At 43.2% G+C, this 27,885-nt stretch overlaps 1 protein-coding gene across 2 annotated transcripts in view; it reads left to right on the forward strand.

Annotated features, from left to right (window-relative positions):
- The window catches only part of grin2bb (glutamate receptor, ionotropic, N-methyl D-aspartate 2B, genome duplicate b), an 87,391-nt gene that overhangs the window by 29,295 nt on the left and 30,211 nt on the right, over nucleotides 1-27,885 (forward strand). For both annotated transcript variants that reach the window (XM_076044275.1, XM_076044283.1), the window contains exons 3-5: nucleotides 18,621-18,764; nucleotides 20,204-20,474; nucleotides 22,647-22,839. In XM_076044275.1, the coding sequence (XP_075900390.1) occupies nucleotides 18,621-18,764; nucleotides 20,204-20,474; nucleotides 22,647-22,839 (608 nt within the window). The remainder of the gene's footprint in view (nucleotides 1-18,620; nucleotides 18,765-20,203; nucleotides 20,475-22,646; nucleotides 22,840-27,885) is intronic.

The following is a 27,885-nucleotide window of genomic DNA, read 5'->3' on the forward strand; positions in this document are numbered from 1 at the left end:
TCACTCACCCTCCCTCTTCTGAGCTTGCCAGTGAACTACAGTGGCCTGCCCACACAAACCTGGACACCTTGTCCACCGTCTTCTTTGTTGGTTTATTTGAGGATGCAAATGTTTACCCTAAATATGAAACATGCTGTCAGGCGGGCTAAATTGGCCACACCAGGCTTCCTTAATATGGTGGTGCAAGGTGGCAGCTAACAGGGAGCAAGACCCTTGCAATATGTATTTTTATATACAAATAAGAAGCATCCTGTGGGTAGGAAAACCAAATTACTTTGTTTGTATTGTGAGTATACACATTTATTAGTGTATTTACGGACACTATAGTAAGCTTTTACTCATATAAATCGTAAATCAGGCCAAATTTGACACACTGGACCTTTAACACATGTGTGTTTATTATGTTGATATGCTTGTAAATGTATTTTCTTGGAATTGTTCCGAGGTCACATACTGTATATGTGGGTCTACTTTTGCTTTTCCAGAGTTGAAATGAGTTCAGTGAGGCCTTGATACTGCCTCAGTCATACTACGTGCAACTGCTGCATGCCGTACATACCGCAAACTGGGATGGCGCCACTTCTTCTCTATTGCGCGGTTAATCATCTGCTTCCACAGTGTGCTACAACAGGAAGTCACTCCAAGTCGTCCGTAACGACGTGTGTGTCTGTGTGTCAGCGGAGGAGAGACACACATATCTCAGTGGCTTGTGCGTAGTGAAGGTAGCGCAGCACCTTCACTCACATGCCAGTCTCCAATAATCCTTGGCCTGATTTGAAACACCCACACTACACAGCGCTTCACCTCCCGCTGCAGTCGAGAGTGCACACGAAGCCTTGCTTTGCTTAACTCCTCTCAGCTGGACGTCGTGCAGCATGCGCACGCCCCCCCCCCCCCCCCCCCCCCCCCACCGCCAGCGTTTCGCATGGACACTGTAATTACGCCGCCAAAGTCACCAGGCACTCACAACGACCAGAAATAAGTCCCCGCAACTAACTTTTGTGAGACAATAGGAGAGAAAGATAGAAAGTTGAAGAGAATATCAGTGATTCGCAACCCCGGAGGCTGCTTTCTATTTTTAGTGCAGGCAAATTGAAATGCACAGTGCGCAGAAAGCCTGAAATAACACCAATGCCGGCTACTGCAGAGGTGTTCCAACACAGAGTATAGTTCAGCAGCCACTTTGGACACGAGGAAAACAGTTTTTTTTTTCTCCTTTCTTTTTGAATCTACAGTAATTCTTCTGATTTAAAGCCGTACAGAACCTTCCATCTATGTCTATCAGACTGACAGTCTGTCAGACTTGTGAATTGGGTTTGATATTGTGTTCAGGTTTTGGACACAATTGTTTATCTCGTAAGCAGTCAAAACTGATATTGTTTCGATGGTTAACTGTCAAATGTTGGTGTCATCTGAGTTTGTGTGAGAGATGTTCATGATGTTCTGCCCAGCATTTTAACTACACAAGTGACTCAGTTATCAGTTAAAAAATTAGCTTTTTTAACTGCATTGAAAAAAAGTCATCGAAATCCACAAATCACTTATTTTCAACATTAAGCAAGTCATTTGAATCAACTTGTTCACTGTTATTAAGCTCTACTTCATTTATATGGGTTCCTCCAACGTATTTGATTTTGGATTTCCAAACCAGTGACTCTATTTCATCCAATACGTTTTCTTCATGTTAAAGAAAAAGCTACTTAATCACTACTTTATGTTCTAATTAAGGAATTTCTAAGCACAATTACTAATTCCAGCAAACCTGGAAAAGGCTGAACCATAACGTTAACAGGTAAATAAAGCACCACAAAACAAAGGTGTTTTCATCCTGTATTTCAAAAAAAGTACAGTTCAAGTGCACAGCGCACATTCTAACTGCAATGTGCATTCACATTCAAATCTACTCTAGATTGCACAACGTCATTTTTTAATGAAATGTTTAATACTGGCAGTAGGTGCAATCTAATGTTTATGTCTTCTTCAGCTCTTGTCTTTCTATTTCTGAGCTGCTTTTGCTCCACTTACTGTGTAGATAAAGACAGTCATTTGAAGATCACACACCAAGCTTTCTCAGAAACACTGAGACACGGTCGCCGGAAAACGCAGCGGATTGTTTCTTGAATCACCTCGCAGGTTTCTATAGCCTGCTCAGACGATCTTCCAGCAACCTGCCCTTAAGCCTGGAGCCCGTCTGCCAGGAACCCCCTCAGCCAGCCAGGCTCTTTGTATATTCCCCGAGTTCCCCGAGGCTCTCAGAGTGCCTTTGTGAGGACTGTGGTGCAGGAGCGTTCACAAGCTGTTGCTGATTAGAAAAAGGGGGCCGAGGCAAGAGGTGAGGCAGCCGAATGCTATCGTGCACACACTCGCGCATGCTCCTGTTTATTCAACGCTCAGCAGTGGGAAAGCGCGCACTCAAAATGTTAAGCCCCACGCCGGCCGCCCGCCTCTCGTGTTCTCCCCCCACTTCTGCACGTCCTCTCATATTATTTTTTTTTTTTGCATTCCTCGTCGTCACTGTTGCACACGCTCTCCCTCGCTCCCTCTCTCCCTCTGTGTCTTTACAGCACATCTTTCTCTCTCAGCTTTCCTCTCTAATCTCGTTCTCTTTTCTCACACACACACACACCCCCCCCCGCCCCAACTCCCCTCACCCCTCACCCCCCTCCCACCACCTCTGTTCTTGCATCAAAGTAAGCCAGTGCTCCCCGGCAAGCTCAAAGCTTACATTCCCACCCTTCAAAAAGCCGCCGCTCGCGCATTGAGTTAAGGAAAATAAAACGATGTTCTGCATTTTATATTTATTTATTAATTTATTGCCATTTCCACATGCTGAGCAGAAGTGTCGAGCCTGACTGAGGACTAATATGGAGGAATGTGGATGTGAGTCATCCTTCCTGAGAGACCGCTACCCTAAAAATAATAGCAGTGATGCGTGAGTCGACGCTTCGCCCGTGATAAACCCCGTTTTGTGTCATCTTTGAAACTAAACGGAGAGTTTAAGAGTAACACAGAAACACTAGAAAAACCTACTGTACTCCAAATACTAAAATGGATCTGTGATTACTTTGCAGAATCACAGCCAGGCAGCTGCATATTTGGCCAGAGCAGTAGGTGGTAAACATCAAACTGGTTTGAAACCCTGAATATGTGTCTGCTACGGTGAATGTGTGACCTGCCACAGGATCAGACATAAAAACATCCCCTCATGATTCCATATTTCATGAGTTTTTTTTCCCAAAACAAAGCAAACAGTTGTATTTAGTAGACAACGGCCTTACAGATTTTGGAGTCAAACGTAACCCAAACCAAAGTTACGCTGGCTCTGTGCCTACGGCACGAATCAGACTTTAACCTTTCACATGTCATCAATGTTGCAGGATTTAAATAACCCTGACAGTCGGTTCCCCCAAGCTGCAGGAGTGCTTGACCTCGGAAGCTTCATCTTCTATACCCTCTTCTTCCCGAGCTCAGGCCTCAGAAGCTTTTAGTTTTATTTTAGCACGGCCATTTAGTCGTCACACAACTAGTTCACTAAAGAAAAAGGTCATTTGACACTATAGTATCACGAGGAATGAAAAGAAAGCATTTCAGTTTGACCGTTATTTATTATTGTTGGGAATTATTCTTAAGTAGGAATGGTTCACATGTTGCAAACTGCTTGTATTTTTCTAATTTTTTACCTTCCTTTAAGACTCTTTTCCTCTATCATAGCCAGCACTGTAACTGAAAGTTGTGTCAGGTTGAAATTTAATGTGTAGTATGTAATATGTGAATGTGAAGGGTATAAGGTTTAGGCTGCAACAAATGGTTTATCGGCCAGTTAAGACGTGTGACATTCTGCTGCCATAATGTTAAGGCTGTATTTTCTTAGAAAAAAACAAGAAAGATCCGTGATCAAACTTTTTAATAGAAAAGTTCAAAAACTTTCTTTTACCAAACCGATTATATTCTGGACGGTTGGCTCGGACAAAACAAGACACTAAAGGCCGTTTTGGCGCTGTTTTATGATACTTTACAGGCAGAACAGTCTGCCGATAAATTAGAAAAATAACAACCTAATGCAGCTTTCTATACTGTGTCATTGGGCCCAGGAGGAGGCTGTGTGTTGGACCCTCGGGGACACTTTGTTCTGATGAGGCAGTGGCACAACTCTGTCTCCGCTGTTGCGATGAAACCTCATTATGTTGAATCATCGGGCGCAAAAAGGACGCAACAGTAGCGGGACATGCACACATGCATACACACACACACACACACACACACACACACACACACACACACACACACACACACACACACATGACTCACACATGTACGCCATTACATGCACCCAGACCTCCCTGATCCAGCACGTACAGCCACTAGGATTCCAAATGCAGCCCGCTTCTGTCAGCCAATGTTTGCTGGCGCTGGCTATACGGTGCGAGGGGGGGTAGGGGTGCTAGCCTGTGCACTGTCACATTCAATGAGGCAGTGTATAGGGGGGCGGGGGGTATTTGCCCCTGCGCCCTCTCTCGCTCTAAAGGAGGTAATTCCATACGTGAAGCTGCTTTGGAGGCCCAGCGCTGAAGCCGGATGGCGAGTTGACGGTACGAGCGGCCACCCGTTTCCGAGCAAGCGGCCCGGCGGCGCTCAGCCCTCGCTCGCCTCGACCCCAGGTGCAGCGCCAGATAGGCCACGCCCTCTCGCGTCCCCCGCGCTACCGATATTTGCGCGTGCGTGTGTCGGCACGGCGAGGGTGTAAAGTAGGTATTTTTTTTTCACCCTAATGGCATCTTTAGCAAGATTGTTTCTATGGGAACCGAGTTGCCACGGAAACACCGCGTGTCTCTTTGAATTAGAAATGTCTTCCTCCGTTCCTTCCTTCCTTCCTTCCGTCCTTCCTCCGTCTCCGCGGGTCCCGTCCTCGCTTTTGGCTTCACAGGTCCCTCCGCCTCCCGACTTCCTCTCTGACTGTGACAGGCCGCCTGCCGTCACTCAAAAAGTGCCGCAGTGTTCCGAGCGCGGGAGGAATTCAGAGGAAGCGAATCAGCTTTTTGAGCTCTTGGAAGACGTTAAAGAAATAATTTTTGGGGTTTGAAGGGACCTCGTTTTTTAAGTCAAAAGCAACATTTTAAAACAGGGAGGAAAAGTTGAATGACTTCCCATGGATGACGAGGACAATGAGCAAAACTGAAAGGAAGGACGGGCTGAAAGAAAGAGGAAACAAGATCGCTGAGGAACGGGAAGAGAAGGCATGTGCGACTGATTTTCTTTTTCTGTCATGCCTCCGCTATCTGTTGAACACTCTGCCACACTTGTCCCGCCTATCTGATTGAACCCGGAGCGGGATGGCACGAGAGCGGGAGGGAGGAAGAGCTGCAGCGTTTCAGCGAAAGAGGGGAGACGAAAGGAGCAACAGATTGAGAGAAAGACGAATACGCAACAGGAGAAGAAATGGCGCCATTGACGTGAGGATGTGGATCAAATTGGCAAAAAAGTGGGAAGAAAAGGAGGAGATGGCATCGCTAGAGGGGAAGCAGAGGGAGGGAGCGAGCGCTGAGGAGGAGGAGGAAGAGGAGGAGGAATGGAGACCAGGGTGGAAATGTGCCAGAGATTCAGGACGTCATGACAGGCCTTCCAGCCGCACGTCTCCAGTCGAACGCAGCACTTGACTCCGGTCTGCACCCTTGGCTCTCGCGCTCGTTAGAGAAGAAGAAGAATTGAAGAAGGCAGCATGTGGACGGAGGGGAGAGCGGTGGGTGGGGGAGTGGGAGGGTGGAGGGTGGAGGAGGGCGGAGGAGCTCTTGACACAGTTAACGGCCAACACAAAGCTTCTCGAAGCCTCTGGATGAGCCGCCCAGAGAATGTGTTGTTGTTGTTGCTGCAGCGCTGCATTCAACATCCGTCCTGCTGGTTACTGCGGGGAGGACGGGAGTGTTCATCACTTTCATCATGATGATGGGAGGAAGATTTCATGGAGAAACATTCTTGTATGTTATACATATGAATGATTCTCAAGTTTTTGCCTCACACAGAATAGTTTCTCCTATAATGAAAATTAAAAACTGCTCAAGCTCATCTAAATGTTTAGTTTAGTTTAGTTTTGCACAGTTTAAAAAATAAACAAAAAATAACATCAATATCAAATAATATCCAGTGCAGGGATTTTTGAGGCCTCCACCTAAAATTAAGTTAAAATAACTCATTACAGAGAACACAAAATTCTATGCATCCATTTCCAATACCCACTCTGTCCTGCACTCAGGGTTGTGGGGGTCTGCTGGAGCCAGCTGTCCCCTCTGTCATAGGGTGAAGGCAGTGAGACACCCGGGACAAGTTGCCAGTTCATCACAGGACAACACAAAATTAACATACAAAAACAAAAATATTACCACACGAATAATGACAAACTAATACTGCAAGATTTGGTGCTTTTGGTGCTTATTGAAAAAAAAAAGACTGTTTAGAAAGTCGAATAAAAGCCTACAATACAGTTGTGAATGAATTATTGTTATCACGTTATCCCTGTGTTGTCAGTGACCTTTGAGTGAACTGGGGAATTGACTGAGAAATTAACATGTTCATGTTGTTCAAAAATGCCCCGAAATCAATAAGATAACATGTAGAGAACACACGAGTTGCAGAACCCGGGAAAAGAAACCAGTAATGGTGATTCAGCTTCTTTCTTTTTTTATCCCATTAATTTTGTGGTTTGTCACACCAACCTGGAAAGCGGCTGAAGACCACAGAGCCTGAAGACAGTCCATCAAGCTCCAGTCTGTGTTCAAGCCCTGGGGTCACAGATTCACTCAAAACATTTTTGATGATATTTCCATCTTGAATAGCAATCATTACCAGTTGTACCTTTGGCCAGTGTGAAGATTAAGCCCGTAAAAGCACATTAATAAGAAAATTGAAATCCAATCTGGGACCTCGCCACCTCTGGCATCTTGCTCGAGGAGCTTTGTGAAACCACTTTTTAATATCTGTCTGATTCAGTCCTGTATGATGACAACTTAGAATCCGGTTACTGTGAATCTGCAAGAAATACAGTGACAAAAAGAGAACAAACTGTTTTTTTCCCTTTCAAAATGTGTGATTCTCTTGTTGTGGTAAAACTGTGAATGTGTTGACAGTAGAAGTGAACCATTTCTTACACATATTTTTGTACCCATGTCATGCAAGTCATGAATAACTCATTGATTTTTGTTGATTATGCAGTTTATTAAACATCGCACTTGTAGCAAAAACATCTTGCAATCGCTATCAAAGGGTCTGTTAAGTGATCCAGTACTTGAAACAAAGAAAAGTGCTTTAAATAAGGAATAAAGCGTTGAACCACACGTTCGTCAGAAGCGATAGAGGCTAAAAACGCAAAAACAATGGGGAAAAAAATATTATTCACATCCTTTTAGCAAAAATCTACTCAATACGTGGCTCATTATTCTGCATGCATGATTCACATAATGAGCGCTGCCGCTCACATGAATCACAGCGTTCACAGGACATGGTGTCTGGGATTTGTTTCATCCCCCACTTTGTTGTGATTGACCTGCGGCAAATAACTTACTCCTTTATTTAGTGTTTTAAAAGTGAGGGAGAGCACACTTCCAGGTTTATCTGAAAGAATAACAAGGTTTTACCCACATGGAATCTCATCCCTGTGTTTTTCTTTTGTTTTCCACATTGCAATCAAGCCACACACTCCTATCTAACACACAGACACGAATGTCATTTGGCCGGCTTTGGTGAAAAATAAGTGAAATCCCATTTGCTTTAATCTTCTTTGTTTGGAGTTTGAGCCTGAACACATCGCAGGTTATACCCCCATTTTTCTGCTATGGTGATTTACGGACACACGTCTATTCAAGCAAGCCACTGCTGCAGCCTTCAGAAAGCGATGCCTTTTTAATGGTCACTGGCAAGGTGCACAGAACTCGGTGTAACCCTGCTAAACAGGCTGTCACCATAGTAACAACCGATGCGTGACGCCAACTCGCTGTTTCATATTAAAAGTGTGTTAGTCTGCTTCTGTTTGGGTTTCAGACACAGAGAACAGAACCGCCGAGAGACACAGGAAGACTGGCCTTTGTTGCCTGTCGGAAGCTCTCTTTGGATCTAGACAGAAAGGTTCACCCTGCTAGGCACACACACACACACACACACACACACACACACACACACACACACACAACTAGCACACCACAGCTGGGGTCATACCTAATTGAGTCTTTGCTTCGCTCCGATTGGTGCTATCTGGCCCAATCAGCGCGCTGAGCTCCCACGTCAGTGATTAATTACCTGTGTTTCCTGTGCTGCGCTAACAAGCTTTATAAACACCTCTTTCCATTAGTTTGCAGGGCCAAAGGTGAAACTGAATTGACTCCCTCTTTAGCCAACTACTACCATCATCACCGCTTTGGGCTTGTTGATCTGACAGCTTTTCCGAAACTCTGGCGTCTGATCCAGTGATTTTCAGTGTCGCCGAGAGGCTAAACCTCTTTCGCGTCGCTATCTTGTTTTTTTTTTTTACATTTTTGTTTGATTGCACCACGTCTCATCTGCTGCCGGCTCTGCGGACTTAATTTCATCCCTTCGATAAGTGCCGCGGCTTCCCGCGGCTGTGTGTCCGCACAAAGCTGTGCTCTTGACAGACGTGGCGTCGTGCTGCTAAAGAATCACAGATATCGCAAAGTGAAATTGAATCAGACGATTAATCGCATGTTCCTTGTGGTGCGCACAGCGGCGCATTGATGGCAGTGGTGGTCGCAGCGGTGGCGGCTCGAGGCAAACTGGTTTCTTTGGCCTTCAGGGGAACAGTGTGTGTGTGTGTGTGTGTGTGTGTGTGTGTGTGTATGTGTGTCTGTTACGTGCCACATGCCTGCGGCTGAATGAGCCGTATGCGAGTGAACGTGGTTGTGAAACAAAGAGATATTATTTGTTCTGATTAGCCATTCAGCTGCTTATTATGCTGCAGATGCTTGGAGTGGAGCTGAATTGAAGACATGTTGAAGTCGGTTAGAAAATGTCCTTTATGCTGTAGCTCAAAACATTCAGACATTAAAAACACAATGACAGAAGGTCATATATTGAGGAATGCAGCGACTGAATATGCAAAATCTCAGACGCAGATCTGCAAATTTTAATAGACAGCAGCTCAATAGATCAACTTGTTTCCATAACTACCTTTTGATTATTTTTTTTTATTATTATTCTTTGTAATAATTGAGTGGAAAAGGGAACAATGTGACAATTTTTCACAGTTTCTATGACCTATGAATAATTAGGAGTAAGGACTATGGGCTTCAGTCCACAACAAACAACTTTTTGTATTTATTCATTTTTCCTTCTAAATGGGTTTCCAGGTGTGCAGAGATGCAAGTCGTTTCACAGCAACCGCAAAACAAAAAGATTTACACAGGTGTTTAGTGAGATGATTGTTTTGTCATTTGGACTGTGAAGATTTTACTGTGTACACAAGCACTGAAAGATTGAATGGTTAAAAAAACAACTACGTAGTTAATAACAAGCAAGTTGCAGCTTTTTCACGCATCTGTGGTGCATAAAGTAAAGGGAACATTTCCTTTGTGTAGCAACATGACAAACATTTTTAATAAAGAGAATTAGAAAGCCAACAGTTAGTCAGTTCAGATCCTTGTTAACACGCTGCAGCTTCCTCGGGGCATACTTGCACTTTATAATGACAACTAGAGTAATAAAACTGTGGAGAACGACGGCATAAAACTGCATTTAAATGATAAATTCAAGACATAATTTAACTCGCAGGGTTAAAAAATGCAGACAAGTCAGCAAAATAGGGTTGTGCGATAAACCTGTTCCAAGTAAAATCAACGTTTCTGGACATTGTGATGAGTGAAGGAAAATAAAAGTTAAAAGGTTATTTCAGATTTTAGCTACTTGGTGACACCAAAGCATGTCCAGCGCTTTCTTGTTTTGAATCATGAATATTTCTCAGAGGTAGCAGATCCATTCACAGATGATGCCTCACTCACTCTGAACAACTAGAACTGGCGTACAGTATTGTCGTGCCGCAGTGTGAGTATTCACAGCGAGCCGGCATTCACATCTTTTGACGCACGCTGACAGCAGCGTCTTTAATTGTAAAAATGTCCGCCTGTTGTCTGCCTGCGTTCGCCATTCTCAAAAGGTATTTGAGTTGTGCCTGACCCGTCGCTGTCGCTCAGCTGCAATCTCTTAGCAGTCTCATGAATAGCAACATCACACCCTTGTGAGAGAAAATAGTCAAATCACAGCAGTCAGGCACCTCCAGAATTGAAACTATTCTCTTAAGAATGCAACATCAGGTCCTCTGCAAAAGGTAACGTGTTAAATAATTCCTCAGGGCACTGGTGCATTTACGCCGTTGTTGATCATATTTCAGTTGGAAGTAGAAATAGTTCCAACCAAACTTTTTTCCTTCAAAAAAAATGATGATTATACACATCAAAGCAGCTCAGGGTAAAGTTTCATTATTTTGAATAGAAACTTTATCCTAAATCTGATCTAAAAATTGTGTCAGCTGTAAATATTGCTGTATTGATCCGCACATAACTAGATGACAACCCCCCTGATTAATCATTTAAATGTGTTGGATACATTTATTGTAATGAGGAAACGTTTTATCGCTCACAGAAAACTTGGAAGCTGCCCCAGTAAACGAGTCCCTTCCCCAGATAGAGACCCCCTCTCCCCACCTCGTGGAGCCAGACAGCGAATGATGCCTCCTGGGATGGAAACTTCCAGATGGGACGAAGAGGTTGAGAAGAGTCGACGTCTTGGTTTGAGGAGGTGAAGGGCTGGAGGTGCGCTGTGTGCTGCAGCGTCCGGGAGATGACAGCTGAGTGACAGCAGAGAGGTGGTGGCGGGGGGTGAGGGGGGCGGTTCACAGTGACTGGGTGCAGAGAGTGAAAGTGGCTGGTTGTGAGTGGCTGAGGTGAACGGCCAGCAGCGGTAAAGTGGCCGCGGCTCATTGAGTTTGCAGACGGCGGCGAGTTTCCCTGCTGAGCTTCTGCTCAGCTTCATTTCCATTCAAACATCCTGGAATCTTGAGGCCGACGTCACCGCTGGTTGGTGTCGTGTTGGACTGATGGAGTCAAGCCTGGGACACGTGGACGGGTCGGCCTGTTAGGAAAGGTATGGCCAAACTGTGGCCCGGGGGACATATGCGGCTTTTTAATCCGGCCCGCTGACCTACAAGAAATTCTATTAATAGTAAGTAAATAATAAAATAGCTCTATGTCATCCATTTTTGTAATGTTTTATGAGTCAATTCAATAAAGAGCTAAATACAGTGAGGCCTCAAAGACACATTTTGTTTATTGTTTATTGTTCATTGCGGATCCCCATTAGTCATCACCATAGTGAAGACTATTCTACCTGGGGTCCACATAACAAGACAGACACTACAAACATAAAATTGTGCAATCAACAACAACAACAGCATTCACCTGTTTAAACAACTTTGTTGTTGTTGTTGTTGTTGTTGTTGTAATGCTTTAATACATTTTCAATTCACAATAAAGCACATTACTTTTTACTTAAGTAAAAAGAGATACAGATATTTGTGTACAAATGCAGGGAGTAAAAGTAAAGAGTCACCAGGATAAGAAATACTATCATACATATTTAAAGTACAGATGAATAATCTGCTCAGGTACAGTAACAAAGTATTTTTACTTAGTTACTTTCCACCTCTGGTGTATTTGACCTCTGGAGTGCCATTAGCTTGATTCTCAAGAGGTCAGCAACCCTGAGCACCACCACCACCAGAAGTAGCTGGAAATAAACGGATGAATCAGAATAAACCTCAAGTCCTTTGGCCGCGTTCCAGCAGATCATCTTTAATCCTGTTGCTGAGGCCGAACTTCCTTTGACATCACATCTTCTTTGGCAAGTTCCATGTTGCTCCGACAGCTTTGTGTCCGGAGGAGTTTAGTTTAGTTGTCTCTGAACAGCTGTGTGTTGTTGCTGTCGACTCCGTCCTGCCGGGCATATCAGCGTTATTGTTGTGTGCTGATGACACAGTGTGTGTGTGTGTGTGTGTGTGTGTGTGTGTGTGTGTGTGTGTGTCTGCTGGAGCAAATGCTTTCTGACAATCAAAACCACATGCATGACAGGAAGTGGCGTTTTACTCAAGACTGTTGGACTTTGGTGCTGGCTGAACAATCTTGACGTAATCTGCACAACCTGATTTTGATTTTTTTTTTACTCTTTCAGACCTGACTGACAAAAATGAGGTGACTTGCTTCAGCTGTGAACCTGACACACTGTACCTGGTGGATTTTTATATATATATATATATATATATATATATATATATATATATATATATATATATTGCATCTGAAATCTTAAAATTTCAGATTATTAACTGCAGTTCATCCAGTCGTTTCAAACTGTATTAGGCTAATAGCTAAAAGTGAAGATGAGATTGACATTTTTATAGTTTTCCAGGTTTTTATATAAACCTTTGGTGTATTCTGTGTTTACACTAATTCTGTAACTAGTTCTTGACTAAGATTTTGTTGTTGCATCATGCAGACCATCTACTGAAAGTGTTTTGCGCTAGAATTAGTGGCGTGCGAGTAAAACGCCATGTGAAAACATAAATATAACACAAAAAGCTGCTTAAAAAAGAAGAGAGAGAAACAGCCGTCAGTCCACTGTGAAAGCCGGTGAGGAAGAGGGAAGACGGAGTGTGAGGTGAAGTGAAGTTTGTGTGTGTGTGTGCGTTGCTGAGGCATTGTCTCTGTTAGTAGAGACGGTTCACCTGTTTTCCCAGGTGGACTCTCTCTGTTCTACTCTTCTCTTCCTTCCCTTCCCTCCCGTCCCTCTCTCTCCTCTCCCTCTTTTCCTGCCCCGTCCCACCAGGGCTGGTTGAGCCAGTGGGGCCGATGCGTCGCTCTTCCTCTGCAAATCTAATTGGAGACAGGCTTCCACTGGCATGACATGGAGATGAGTTGCCAAATCCTTTCAGCCCCTCTTGCTTGGGGCTCGCTTCCCGTCAACGTGCGGCACTGCTCACTGATGCAGCAGCAGCAGCGACAGTAGCAGGAGCTGCAGCTGTGGATGCAGGCAGGCAGGCAGACTCGCTGTCTCGCTGCGTTTGAATCTTGCACCAAGTGCTGAAGCCTCCGTTGGAAAGGGCTGATCAGAGCGCGGGGAATAATAAGGAACAATAAGGTGCGCATCAGCTTGTGAGAAACGGCGGAGCTTTGCTGTGTTTTATGTTGGCTGAGCATTTGCACAGTGGCCCGTCACCGAGGGCGCGGAGCCGCTGCTTTAGCCGCAGGTTGTGCTGGCGCACGAGGCTGCGGTGCAGCGCGGCACCTCGGGGGAGCGGCACTGAGGCACTGAGGATTGTTGTAATAAGCCAACTCTCTGGAGCCGTATCCGCACAAAGGTTAAATAAAGCCTTGAAAATTAATCACTCCTCTTTCCTGGGGGCTAATTCACACAGCAAACTGTTGCAGAGCAGCCAGAGCATTTACAGACGCCACGGGCTACACACACATCTGAGTGTTTCATGTGACTCAAACACGAGAGAGAGAAAAGTGGGTGAAGGGAGAGAGAGGACGCCGATAGCTGCGGTGGCCGTGACTTGACTCTCGGATAACAACTTGAATCCTCGTTCTCCACTGTCAAAAGTGGAATGGGAGTCAATTTTCACAACTTTTGTTAGAAAAAACACATTATTTTCCAAATCACAGAATGTTCTTTGATGCTCCGAGCGCATTAAGCTGTTTGCACAACCATCCTTGAAGAGTAAACACATCAAGTACGGAGTGGGGTAATGAATTACTTCCAACTAATTTCCCGAAGATGACATTTTAACCTTGTTGTGGTGCTAATGCTGCCTTAATTAGCTTGTTAGCAAGAAAGATGGTTGTCATTTAGGTCGGAAGTGAGGAGTTGTTTTTCTGTGTCGCGGGCCAAAAAATCAAAGAGCTCTTTTCTACTTAGAGAATGACTTTGTAATTTTTCCCTAATGGGGCTGTATTTTCTGACAGTGTGTTGACAGTGCAGGGCGGGGCTGAAGGGGAGTCCATTAAGATACACTGAAGACTTCTCTGGGTCCCTCTGTTCACTTTGATTGTTGTTGGTGGTGGTTTTTCTGTCAGCTCCCATGTGTACTCTTACTTTGCTCACATCTGAGACACCTTTTGAAATGAAAATGCATCTTGTTGACAAAAAACATGCATCTTATTAGGAGGAGTTGAAAAAAAGGGTTATTTGCTAATGATGAGACAGACTCCTTTATCCCGCTCGCGCGAGTTGTATTTCATGTGAGATGACAAGCAAGGCAGCAAGCAGGCGGCGAGAGTGGTGGTTCCAGTAATGACACATTGGGGCTGCGCCCTGCAAGACACTTGACACCTTTCTGATAAGAGCTAATGGAGCGGCAGATCATAATGCAAAAATAGAAGACAAAGAGGAGGAGGGGGGGAGACTGGGCCAGAATGAATAATTGGAAGGTGAAGGTCAGGAGAAGAAGAGATGAAGAGAAAGAAAGTGACACTTGCATTGTGGGAGTGCAGAAATTAAATGTGGAGTGATTTGGATATGAAAGGGAATTCAGAATGAGACGATGATTAACTGTAATCTAAGAAAGAGACAATAAAGTTAGCGGGGCGCTCAAGATTTCTGTGAAAGGCAGGTTTGGGGCCCTGCGGATGATTGCATCTCTCCGAGTCTGTGTTTGAATAGAGGGAATCATGGCAGATTGATAATGAGACAAAGGGGGAGTTCAGGGTGTTGAGTGAGTAAGTGAGAGGATATGAAGCGCACCAGACGTATTCAGTAATAAGGAAGAGTTAGGTCATTATATCCAGTCCAGCTCAGGAAAATCCTTCACCTGCAGTGTCTACAATATATTCTACATGTGCTTTATAAATTCCTTAATGTATATTTGTGTACAAGTGACGGTTTTCTTAAGATTTGATCAGGCATCTCTGTGTATGTATAAAATCCCTTCTGTCACTGAACATGCAAAGTAGAGGAATATCAGTCCGGCTGGTATATAGCGCCGACTTATGAAAAACAAATATATCTTGATTGTCACGGAACAAAACAATCACATTTAAAAATGGATTTTTGCTTTATCTTTAAGAGGGGGTGAGTCACAAAACTCCTTTGAAACCAGAAACCAGACTTACAAGTCCTAATTTTTAATAAAATCAATTTGAATTGCACATTTAACACTCCGAATTCATTCCTGAAATATTCATAAAGGTCCTTGTGTCATATGAAATTCTGTCCCCCTCTGCTTGGAATATCACACACGCGTCATCTGTGATTAGGATGAAACATCTCGACTCTTCAAACGGTGGAAACAGATTTTACATACAGTATAAACACACACACACACACACACACACACACACACACACACACATATATATATATATATATATATATATATATATATATATATATATATATATATATATATATATATATATATATATATATATATATATATATATATATACATATATGTATATATATATATATATATATATATATATGTATATCTGTCATTTTGCATATACTAAAAAGACAGTAATAGAAACATAGGATTCTTGATGAGGGATCCACATTGTGATTCAATTCAATTAGAAATCTGACCGAAACATTTTTTGACCTCAACATTACACTTTACTTAGAAGTCTGAAAAAAGAATCACATTAATAATTATTATCTAATAATATAATACAATCTATCATATTTCCAAGAGCAGTTGCCCTTTTGCGCCTCAGCACAAAAACTGCATTTTGCTGCTCGTTATCGTGTTCACAGGGTCGTGGGACGACGCTTATCGGATTGCGTGCGTAATATCTAAAGTCTGTGGCGGGAAACTATGCCAAACGAGAACCATCCTATGTATTTATATCTACGTCTATTGCCATTTGTTCCATAGGTGAAATCACAACGTTGGTGTCAATTGCACAAAGCAGCCGGCATGTGGAAAAAAGCTAGACCGGCTCAATAAGTTTTGACGGACGTTTGAGGCTGGAGGTGGACGCTGCATTAGCCGTCGCTCATGCATGAGAACGCCTTCATTACCCCTGAGAGCGTAGCGGGCTGTATTTACCATTAATGTACGGCCAAACTGTACATTTTCTACAGTGTGTGTCATCATTTGACAACGCTGCGGCGCCGTTGCCTGATATTGGTCAGAAGTAGGTATCATTGCTGTAGAGTAAAAGAGAATGCAGGGGGTGGGAGTGGGGGGTTGCTGGGCTTTGATGTGGATTGGAGGCAGCGCACCTGACTCTAGGGGCACTCGACCTCCCGCATGACTAACACGTATGACTGATCACACGCATGTGGATGAATGCTCACCGCTGGCGTGTGTGTGTGTGTGTTTGTGTGTGCGCTCGTACGCGCGTGTGATATGAACGTGAAATCGAGGTGTGGCAGCGTGCGGGGGTGGGGGTAGATCTTCAGGGACAGGAAGTGTGTGTGTGGCAGGGGGCAGTACACAGGTACTGGGGAGGGGGGGGGGGGCGGTTGTGGTTTTAAACTATGAACCCTTTACTTTTCAGTCTGAGACAAGTGAAGGGTTTGGGTGAGAGATTGATAATGGAGTGCTGACCAGTCCAGCGTCTGCCCTCAGACCATGACATCATTGGTTCAGATGGTTCTGGGTGGTATTACAATGAATTTATATCACGTTTTCAACTTTCATACGATGGTATTTTATTTTTCAGTCATGAATGGGTTTTCACCACATTCTCTATTGATTTAGAGGGGAATTGCTGCAGAAAATTGCCTCGGAATGGCCTATTTTACTTTCACAAGAAGTGAATAATCGTAGAAAAATCTTTAATGTCCACATTAGTATTAATACAGTTTTGCATAATAGCATTCGTGATGTCAGTCGTTTGCTTTTTGTAGTCAGGGGCCCGTCTCCCTGCAAGATGTGGCTTTAAGCCACATGTGACTTGTCCTTCCTTTTGCTTTTCCAGCCGAGACGTTACCCCTGACGTGGAAGACGCACTCTGAGCAACCCGTCTCAATTTCAGACCAATTTTCCGAGACGCGTTTTCAATTTCAGGTGGCGCTGCAAGTCGCTTGTCCTGCGACTCTGACTTGTGCCTGACAACATTTTCAGAGGATTGTGGTTTCCTTGATGTGATTTGCTTGACTTGTTTATTTTGTTTGTTTTTTTTAATTCAAAGTACTTCTCTACAACAGACACGGCTCTTTGTTTGAACAGTTAGAAAGTTCTTCTGTGTCATGGTGGGCTGCTGTTTGATCTGTTTCCACATTTTTGTTTTTTCATTCATGTTTTTTTTTCATCATATTTACTGTATTAGAATTTTATAACTAATCCGTGCACGGCTGTTTTGGTGTATATGAAACATTTATTTTATGGAAAAAATAAACACCTGTATTCAGTATGAACGGGTATACTGCCCAGCACGAGCTTCAGTCCCTAAAAATGGGACCTGCTGCCTCCCTGATTGGCTCTCTGAGCCGACTCTCAAGGGTTTGACTTGAAGGGGTGTAGTCACCAAATCATTCCGAAATGTGGAACCACTGCTGTTCACTGCTACCTCAGGAGATGGGTAAAAGAAAAAAGAAAAAATCAGAGGCAAAACTTGAGAGATGTTTGGATGAACCTTCTGTCTATCACATTGAGGAAATACAATTACAATTGTTAGCAAGCTAAACATTGCTGTCAGGTGGCTTGGCTCACTTTGATTTTGACATAATTTTGTCAAAGCCAGACAGTCATAAAGTGGGAATGTTTGTTTGTTCTCAACTCTTGGTGTGAAAATGAAATCTAGTTCTGATAAAACTGTCTGCTGCTGCATCCATTCCGACAAGCATCTATGCTAATCCTTTCAGCAGCAGCAGCAGCAGCAGCAGCAGCAAGGCTTGCAGTCACTTCCTGTTCATCCTCTTCTGAGACCTTCACAATGAAATTGGAAGACCAGCTGGAAATGTTTTCTGTTTGAATTTTGGCAAAATGCACACTACCTCCTCACAAAGTTAGATGATCAAGTCAATTCTCTCTGAAATGCCTGTAAATTTTAGGTTCTATGCAGCCTTTGATAAGCCACGCCCCTTATCTCTCCATCACCTTGCAAAAGTACGTTTTCCTTTAGAAAATTAACCCCTTAGAAAAAAAAAAAAAAAAAAAAAACAAATATATATATATATATATATATATATATATGTATATATATTGATATATGTGTATATATTTTGATATGTAAGTGTGGTCACTCTGTAATGCCATCTCAGTTCACCGATATTTCTTACCGTGACCCCATTCTTACCTTCTTTCATGGGTGACTGAACTCGACTAATTCTTAGACAGCGACATCATCTCTAGGTACTCACCCCACTGGCATCAGATGAAACATTACCCCATTACTGCAGAAGATTAATGCAAGTTTATGACATATTGTTGCATATGCCGCTGCACCTTTAATGCATGAACAGAGGACACACAGCAGAGCTATATAAAGGAGTGTATTTGTAGTCCTGAGGCGCTCAGCAGCCGGACACGCTCTGTAATCGTTCGTACCCACCTTTGGTTTGCCTCTCATGCTGTATTACTCATGACCTTATTCGCAGATTGTTTTTGTGTCCCTTGTTTCCAGGATGACAACTCCATGTTTTTTCAGTTCGGTCCATCCATTGAGCAGCAGGCCTCCGTCATGTTGAACATCATGGAGGAGTACGACTGGAGCATCTTCTCCATTGTCACCACTTACTACTCTGGCTACCAAGATTTTGTCAACACGGTAAACAAGCAAATAAAGTCTCTCTTTGTGTGCGTGTGTGTGTGTGTGTGTGTGTTTCTGTGTGTGTCTCTGTACATTAGTGGATCATGAATGGGAACAATACAGAAGGTCTCCTCATCACCACTGTATTCTTCTCATAAAGGCTAAGCATAAAAGATAATTATTTATAATATATAGATAATGGTCATTGACCTTTCTCCCCGTACAAATCAAATAATAGAGCCATTATCAATGTCGGCTCTTATGCACATTAAGGTATCACTGCGTTGTCTTTTGGGAGCCAATTGTAAAAGGGCTGACAGATATTTTAGTCTCAGATTGTGTTTTAATTATTTGATAAAATGTCTTATCTTTTCTATTTCCATAGTATTCGTTCATGACTTCTTCTCTTCTTTTTTTTTGCTCATAATGTGTTCCATTATGGAACACCTATTTAATAGAAGACATTTAATAGAGAACAGAGGACTATTTGCTATGAACATAGCAGATAAAAGTTCAATTTCTGGATTCCTTTAAAGGAAAAGACAGATAGGCCAGAAAGGTCGTTTTGCATGCAGCCAGTCAGTAAAGGCCTCAGCCACCTTATCTTAATAGATAAATCTGGCTGCTTTCACCAGTACGAGATTCTTAAAGCTTTAAACATCAGGATCATCAAAGAAAGAGAAAAAAAGTATTTTAAAGTCAGCTAATCACCTGTCACTTCTCATTTCACGATAAACTGAAGTAACTAAATAGTTCAAGAAACTCAACCTTGATGAATCAACTTTAAAGTTGATCCTGAAAATGTATGTCCAGCCTTTTTTAAAATGAATAGGATTTATAGAGTTTAATATCAGTATTTACCAATGAAACAGTTTGAATCTGCCGGGTTTTTCTCATAGAAAATGCTTCTCCATCAATGACAAAAACCTTTACCAGGGCTCATGTATGATATTAACAACACCGTAAATCCTACTCTGATTTTGCCCAGTCTTTGAGAAATCTGAAACAAATATTCATTGTGTCATTTTTCTTTCCCAGTGCGACACGAACGTAAAACCGGAGACAATTCCTTCTGCATTCTATCGGTTTTTAACTCCCTTAGCATTGATTTGTCCACAAAAATAAAGTGCCCCAGTGAGTTGGAGAACCAATGTACTTGTTTTGCTCCTTGCTGCAAATAACCTATAAATACTTTTGTTTCTGATTAATGTGCACAGTCTCCATTATGGATTGTTTTTGTGTGCATAGCAGTAAGATCTGGAGAAAGAGATTAGTAAATCTGACTTCCACTCCCAGGACAGGAGAGTTTTGCTTCTGCTAGCTGAGGAGGAGGAGGATAAATCTCGGCCATTTCTCTTACACAATATCTTGTTAATAATTCAGCGTTTTGTGTGCAGCCAGCACTTGAAATCAAATCTTTTCTTTTCTATTTTTTTTTTTTTTTTTTTGTCATGTAGCTCCGCAGCACCATCGAGAACAGCTTTGCGGGTTGGGAGTTGCAGGAAATCCTTTTGCTGGACATGTCAGTGGACGATGGCGACTCTAAGATCCAGAACCAGCTGAAGAAGCTGCAGAGTCCCGTCATCCTGCTGTACTGCACCAAAGAGGAAGCCAGCACCATATTTGAGGTGGCTCACTCTGTGGGCCTCACTGGCTACGGCTTCACCTGGATTGTTCCCTCGCTGGTGGCCGGAGATGCGGATCATGTTCCCTCAGTCTTCCCTACAGGTAAAGACTGGTTCAATGAATGTGTTTGCAAACAAAGTGAAAGCATTTATCCAATTGTGCTGCTTGTAAATGGGGAAAAAAACAGCAGAAGAAGCAGCTTTTTATGAACGCTGATGCAAGATGGTCCAGTCGTTGGAGACCAGAAATGTTGAACTGACGTTTTTTTTTTTAAAGGTGCCGTTTTCAAAAGTGTAAACACTTCAATCACCACCATTGTTCACCATTTCCTGTGCATCAGCTTCTCCTCTTTCACCATGTCTTCAATTCTCTGAAGCTGAGAGCTTCCCACTCAAGTTGAATGAAAACATCTCATTTCTTTTGAAGCAGATCGATATACTGGTATTGTCATCATCACCGTCACCGTCACCATCATCATCATCATCATCATCATCATCATCATCATCATCATCATCTCCTTTTTTTAACCAGGTAAAAAACTCATTGTAATTAGGCACATAGCTCTATTAATGTTTGTACCATAAATGAATAGAGACACATTTTCCAACTGTATGCAGCGTTGTTGCCTTGTTCTGTCAATCTGTACTCTATAGATATATATATCTATACTTCTCTATGATTTTGTACCATAAATTAATAGAGACATTTCTATTTAATGTTTCCTTTATGTCACACCTTCTTTTTAGCTGGGCAAAAGAATTCAGTCTGCCTCAGAACGTTACCAGTGGGCTCAGGAGGCAGATGGTTGTTTGCATAAATGCTAATGTGTCAGTGTTGAGTGCATACTGATCTCAGTGAGCCTCCCCTCGTGGGAAGGCAGGTTGACGTTTGAGTTTTTGGTTTGTTTTGGTTTTATCTGGCGACTTTACTTTGACTTTTCATACAACGCATCACTTACTGTAAATATGATTTAAAAATGGACTCACAATTCCATTTCTTTGCCACTTATACAGTATTCTGGGTGCAGCATTTTGAAAGTCTCTCACCTCAAAGAATTACCTATGGTTCTGTTGTTCTATTTGCACACATTTCAGTTGTGAACATGAATATTGCAGTTTATTCCGCGACTCAAGGCTGCGTGAAAAATGCAGATTTGTGTCCTTTCGATCAATTTACGACGGGGACTCCAAATGTGAGCAGCCGAACCAGCCGTGGACAGTGACCCGGAAATGCACATGTTAATCTGTGTTCGGAATGGATGTTGACATCTGATGGCCGGCAGTTCCTCATGCGTGTGGAATGCCGGCCGCGATAAAGTCTGGCCGCCTTCTTCACTGATGCTCACATTCCACTGGTTTCCATTCTGTTTAGTGTTCGTTTTGCTGTTGTTTTTTTAAACAGAAAACACGTTTGAAGGTCCAGGGTGAATTATTTTGCCTTACTTATGATTTTATATTGTTAAAAACTTAATACACTGCCCATAAATACATTAATGAAAGTGAATAATTGCAGTACAATAAATACAATTTGGTTTTCCTACCATTAGAACGATTGTTCTAATGGTATAAATATACATATAAATATACAGGTATATACATATATATATATATATATATATATATATGTATATGTATATATATATATATATATATATATATATATATATATATATGTATATATATATATATATATATATATATATATATATATATATATATATATATATATATATATATATATATATATATATACCTGACAGCACGTTTCTTAATTAGGGTGAACACTCACGTCTTTAAATAAAACAACGAAGAAGAAGGTGGACCGACCAGGTATCCAGGTTTGGGTGCACAGGCCACCGTAGCTCTATGGCAAGCTCAGGAGGAGGCGGGAGAGTGAAAAATGCTGCATTCTAAAACGTAACCACTTAATGTCGCTGTTTCTTCTTCAAAATCTCTAAATATTACACAGTTACACTTCAAGTGTTTCCACTCTTTAGAAGAAATCACAATATTGCAGGTATTACGGGAGTCTTTGTTTTCTCTCTGTTTTGCAATTTTCATGCCTCCTCTGCTATGCGCCCATTTGTAAATGATTTGCCTCCAGCTGTTTTTCATTTCACTTTCCACAGTTTATGCCAGTCTCTCCCTCTGTGCCATCCCTCTCTGTCACGCACTTCTCCGTCTCTCCCCCCATCATTTTTCTTCCCGTCTTCTTGTTTTCGTCTATGGAAATGTGACCTCTCTTTCACTCCGGCCTCTGTCACGTCCCTCCCAGGGCTCATCTCGGTTTCGTATGACGAATGGGACTACAACATCGAGGCCAGGGTGCGCGATTCGGTGGCTGTCATTGCCACAGCGACCTCCACCATGATTCTGGACCGCGGGCCGCACACCCTGCTCAAGTCAAGCTGCCTCGGGACACCCGACAAGAAGGGCTCCAACACCGGCCATTCCAAGGAAATCCTAAAGTGAGTCAATGTTGCGGGGACGCTGAGCCCCCGGGGAGGGCAGGTCTGAGGTCATGGGGTATGCAAAAAAAGGCAAATTTAGAGCATTAATGTAGGTGCTGAGCACGCTGGTTGCCACTTGAATTATTAGAGCAAATGTGTGAAAACCTGGTTGCAGGTTTAAGAGTGTAATGTAATCTGATCCTGAGAGCATCACTGTGGATGCAAAAGAGCAGAGAATTTGTGTGTCTGTATCATATTTACACACTGTGTAGTTGTTCCAAGGGCTGTATAAGTTATGGCCCAAGTGGCCCCTCATACCGTCGCTACTAGCCCGTTACTCTGCTGCGGGCTGAGGGTCATTCATTAGTCTATATTTTTGCCGTTGCCCTCGCCTGAGTTTCCTGTCAAGGATCAGGGGCACCTGGACGAACACCGTGAAGAATTTTTATAACCATCATGACTGAGAAAACAACAACAACAGCAGTGCAGTGTCCATCCTCCAGTCCTCCAGGGACGCTATCAGAGACAGCGGCAGCTCTCAGTCATTCCTCAGGCAGGCAGCCACCCACCTGGGAGGCTGTTCTACACCGTGTGTCTCAGCGATGATGTGTGCCGTTGTGTGTGTGTGTGTGTGTGTGTGTGTGTGTGTGACAGTGTGCTTGTTTACAAGCCATTCCTGTTCTGTCCACCTGACTGCGCAAAGCTGGAAAATTTGAATTTTTGTTGCTTTTGTGGCTTTTTTTTTTGGCTCCAGAGACTAGAAGCTGTCCGACACACACACACACACACACACACACACACACACACACACACACACACACACACACCCTAATTCCGCCTATTCCATCAGCCTACCCCAGAGGAAGAAGCAATAATAAGGCCATATGTCTGTGCGTGCTAGTGTATTGCTACAGGCCACAGTGGGCTGCATGCATGCTGCATGAGCGTGCCATCCATCCTGTCAGCACTGATGGACGGGGACGTGAGGCCCCGGTGAGTCATGCTCTTAAATTTGTTTAGGGGATGCTTGACCTTAGGGGGCGTGAACACGCACGCACACACCCACACACACATACACTCTTCCATAGATACATAAACAGATGCAGATACCGCAGACCCACTGGGGGGCCGTCCATTGTTTCCTGGCAGACAGTGAGACAGGAGCACTGGGGTAATGAGAAAATGTGCTCCAAGCAACAAGTCACTCAGGGGCCTGTTTGTGTGTGTGTGTGTGTGTGTGTGTGTGTGTGTGTGTGTGTGTGCGCGCGTTAGGGGGAACGGGATGTTTATTTTCCCATTTGATTGAGCGTGTGGCCTTGCTTGGAGTCAGACTTGTGCGCCGGTAGAAAACACGGCGCTAACAGGTGTCCCGGGAGAGATGATAAATACTTTGTCGTTGGCCTCATCGCTCAACTTAAGGGATGTTTCTTTATTTGTGAAAACATTCAATCTGAAGTGTGTGAGCCTGCTAGAATGTGAGTAGCTATTGGCATTGTCTGGGCGACCAGGGGTTCAGTCGTGACAAATGCAGGATCAGTGGCACCTGCAGTGTTAGCTTCATTCAGAGATAGCACTCGTACTGTATCTCTGCTCCTGGTGAGAGTTTATTTAAAGGTTAAGTGCGTGATATTTGGAGATTTTTAAGAAGAAAGAGCAACATCAAGTGTTTACATTGTACATCGCAGCCCTCTTTCACTTAAGTCCTCCATACCCTCCCTCTGCCAAGCTTGCCAGTGAACTGCAGTGGCCTGCGAGCACAATCCTGGATACCTCGTCCACCTTGTTCTTCGTGGGTTTATTTGAGGACACAAGCAGCAACTAACTGGGGGAAAGACCTTTAAATATAGGAACCGTTGTCAGGTTAGGAAAACAAAATTATGTTTATTGTACTGCAAGTATACACCTTTATTAATGTATTTATGTGCTGTTTGTTAATATTTTACCAATATAAGCTTTTATACAATATATATCAATAATATGAAAATCATAAATTAGACCAACCATTTTACACACTGGACCGTTAAACACTGTCCTAAAGATGGTCTCAAAGCCAAAGTGAGCATCTCCAAAGTTGGAGCTCCAACCTTTTCACGTATCGCCCGGTTCACACTGGACGCGGAAGCGCCGCGAAGCGCCGCCGAGCGCTTCCATTCGGCGCCCACGTTAATCAATGTGGTGGTTCACACTAGACGCGGACAGGCGCGCGGCTCGCGGCATGCATTTGTTGTTTCGGCGTCTGTTCTATTTTGTGCGCGAGCCGCGAGCGATCCTCGTCAATAGTACAGGAAGTCGCTCAATAAAAACGAGAAAATCCGGTGAATTTTCAAAATAAACTAATTTCAAAATAAAAACCGAATGACAAATTCGATCATATTTGTATGTTATATTTGTCAGTACATTGTATCAGAGTGCGAGAGAGATTAAACACACACACACACACACACACACACAGGAAGACTTGATCAAAATACGTCTGTTTGATCCTAGAGATGCCGGTCAATGATCATTATGAAAGAGGTCTTGAGATGGACACCTGAGTGCGTGTTTTTACACACACACACACACACACACACACACACACACACACACACGAAAGTGAGCTACGGAGCGGGCTGGCTACAGGGCGAGGGGGGGCGATGATGAAAATGATTTTTTTTTTTTTTTAAAAAAAAGAAAAAAAAGAAGCTCAAGTGGGAGTGAAAAAAAGACTGCAGCTGAGCAGAAGCGCTTGTCGACCGTCGCGGAGCTGTTCGCGTCTGGTGTGAACCAGTTGGAGCCTCGCTCGCGAAATTCGTCGGCGCTCCGCTTCGCGGCGCTTCCGCTTCCATTGAAATGAATGGCACGAGCCGCGCGCCTGTTCGCGTCTGGTCTGAACCACTACATTGATTAACATGGGCGCCGAATGGAAGCGCTCGGCTTCTGCGCCCAGTGTGAACCTGCACATTGTTTCCCACCTGACCGCCATGATGACATAAGGCCGGGGTCATAAAATGCAAAATTTGTTTCTACCCAAACAGAACTTGTATAAAAGTAGTCAGTCATACAATACATCAGACACCACAGCAGCACACGGCATCGTGATCCTCACACTGGTTCCCAGTAGCATTGTAGAAATCTGACAGGCCAATTAGGTTGCTCCAATCACCTCTTTTTACTGTGAAGGCCCCTCCCCTTTGCAAATGTTGTCTGTGGGCTCTTTCCCCACGGAGCTATTTGAAATAAATTCAGCGAGTTTATTGCACGTTACATCCAGCGCGTCAGGTTACCTTCCCGTAATGCGACGAGACGTTTGACTTTGTGCTCGCTGGCAGGCTGCACGCGCTCAGTCTGAGCCTGACGGGGGGGAAAAAAATAAAAACCCTGTTTCTGCAAGCAGTTTGACCCTTCTGCTTCCTCTCGTGCGACTAGGAGTCGAGCGTGATTCATCCCGGTCTACCTTTTAAAGTGGCTCTTCACGTTGCAGGATGGCAGCATTATTGCGTTTCTTAATAGGCACATAAAATTGGCCCACCTAACACCCTGTTTATTACAACACAAGCAGACACTTTCATTATGCCTCAGGGCATCCGTGGCACAAATGGCTCTCTTTTCATAGAAGTGGGTCAGAGATTTACACATCTGCGCCACCTGAACGTTGTGTCATTGAGTAATGTAGTCATCTTTTTCTTCTGAATGCCTCTTTCCCACCGGAGTCTCTTTGTAATGTGTTGAAAGTGTCTTTACTCCTGATATTATTTTCAAATTCTTCCACCTCTTGTTCATTTTTCCAATTCAATTTCTGAGTTTGAGTCTAAACTGAAGCAATTTTATTGGAAGACTGGAATATCAATTTCAGTTTAATTAGATTTTTTTTCACCTTAAGGGAAAGCAAATCCGTTAACTAACCTGTAATGTTAGTTAAAGTGTATTAAATAAATTTTAAATAGAAAGTTCATTCTTCCATCTTTAAACTCATCTCGTCTATTCTTGCACTCACACATTGGTCTCCAATGTGTGAGTGCACTGGCCAGCAGCAGTCTTTCATTTCACCATATTCTCTGTTCCCTAATCTGTTGTTTCTGTTGTGTTCCGACCACTGGTCGAAATGTTTTGCTGCTCCAACAAACACACTGAAGCAGACGCTTTATTTTTCACGGCTGAGGAATAGATGATCACTTTAGATGCTTTGTCTGAGCAGAGAAACATCTGAATCCTTGATTTAGGCCCCAGGCTCAGTGGGCAAGGTGCTTTATTGCATCTCCTGAATGTGAATTTACAAGCTTAAACACCAGGAGTGAGTAGGAATCTAACTGAGCTACTCGCAGGGAGAAAACGGTCTATTGCATGTGAAGGTGGCTTTTTGTTTGCCATTGTCATTACCATTTTTTAGTCAAAGTCATTCTAAATTTTTGCTCACGAGCCAAGATAACTTTTATTTATTTATTATATACATGGCAGTTGCAGCCTGTAAATATTTGAAAAGGGGATTTGCAAAAATATTACCTAAACTTAAAATCACTCTCATTTGAAATGGGCCAATCAGATCTCTTCAGTGCCAGTTCGGGAACAGTGTGAGGCTTCTGATTGGTGCAAGAGACAACATGAACATGATCAAACCCCTCGCTAAATTCTTATTAGAGCCGCTAAGAAGCAGAAAAAAGCCGTTGGCGCCGTTCTCTGCAACGCTGTCGTGACCGACTCTCGTGCTCATTTTAGGATGAAGCAAAAACATTTTTCCCACCTAGAAAGAAAACTGTACCCTTCTTTGTTTTTCTTTCACCTTAAAACATCTTCCAGCTGTGATACACATGATGCCAATCCACCACTCATTGATTCCTCCACTTCTTTCTGTTTCTTCTTGGTTTTGTCCCAATTTGAACAAATCTGATTGGTAATAGAAAACTCTGACTAGCTGAAAACCCTTCATGTGGAGGAGGAGGGATTTCTTGGTGGAGGTTGTCCACATTCTGTTAAACTGCTGCCATTACCATACATGGTGAAGTTGTCGTTTTTTTCCTTTCCTTTATTTAATTTGTATGCCAGTAGCGTCCTTTTTGTCACAGCCAAACCCTGCTGTAGCTGCTG

This window comes from Nelusetta ayraudi, unplaced genomic scaffold (assembly GCF_046127955.1).
Source record: "Nelusetta ayraudi isolate G7.1 ecotype Tasmania unplaced genomic scaffold, CSIRO-AGI_Nayr_v1 ptg000004l, whole genome shotgun sequence".
Lineage (NCBI taxonomy): Eukaryota > Metazoa > Chordata > Actinopteri > Tetraodontiformes > Monacanthidae > Nelusetta > Nelusetta ayraudi.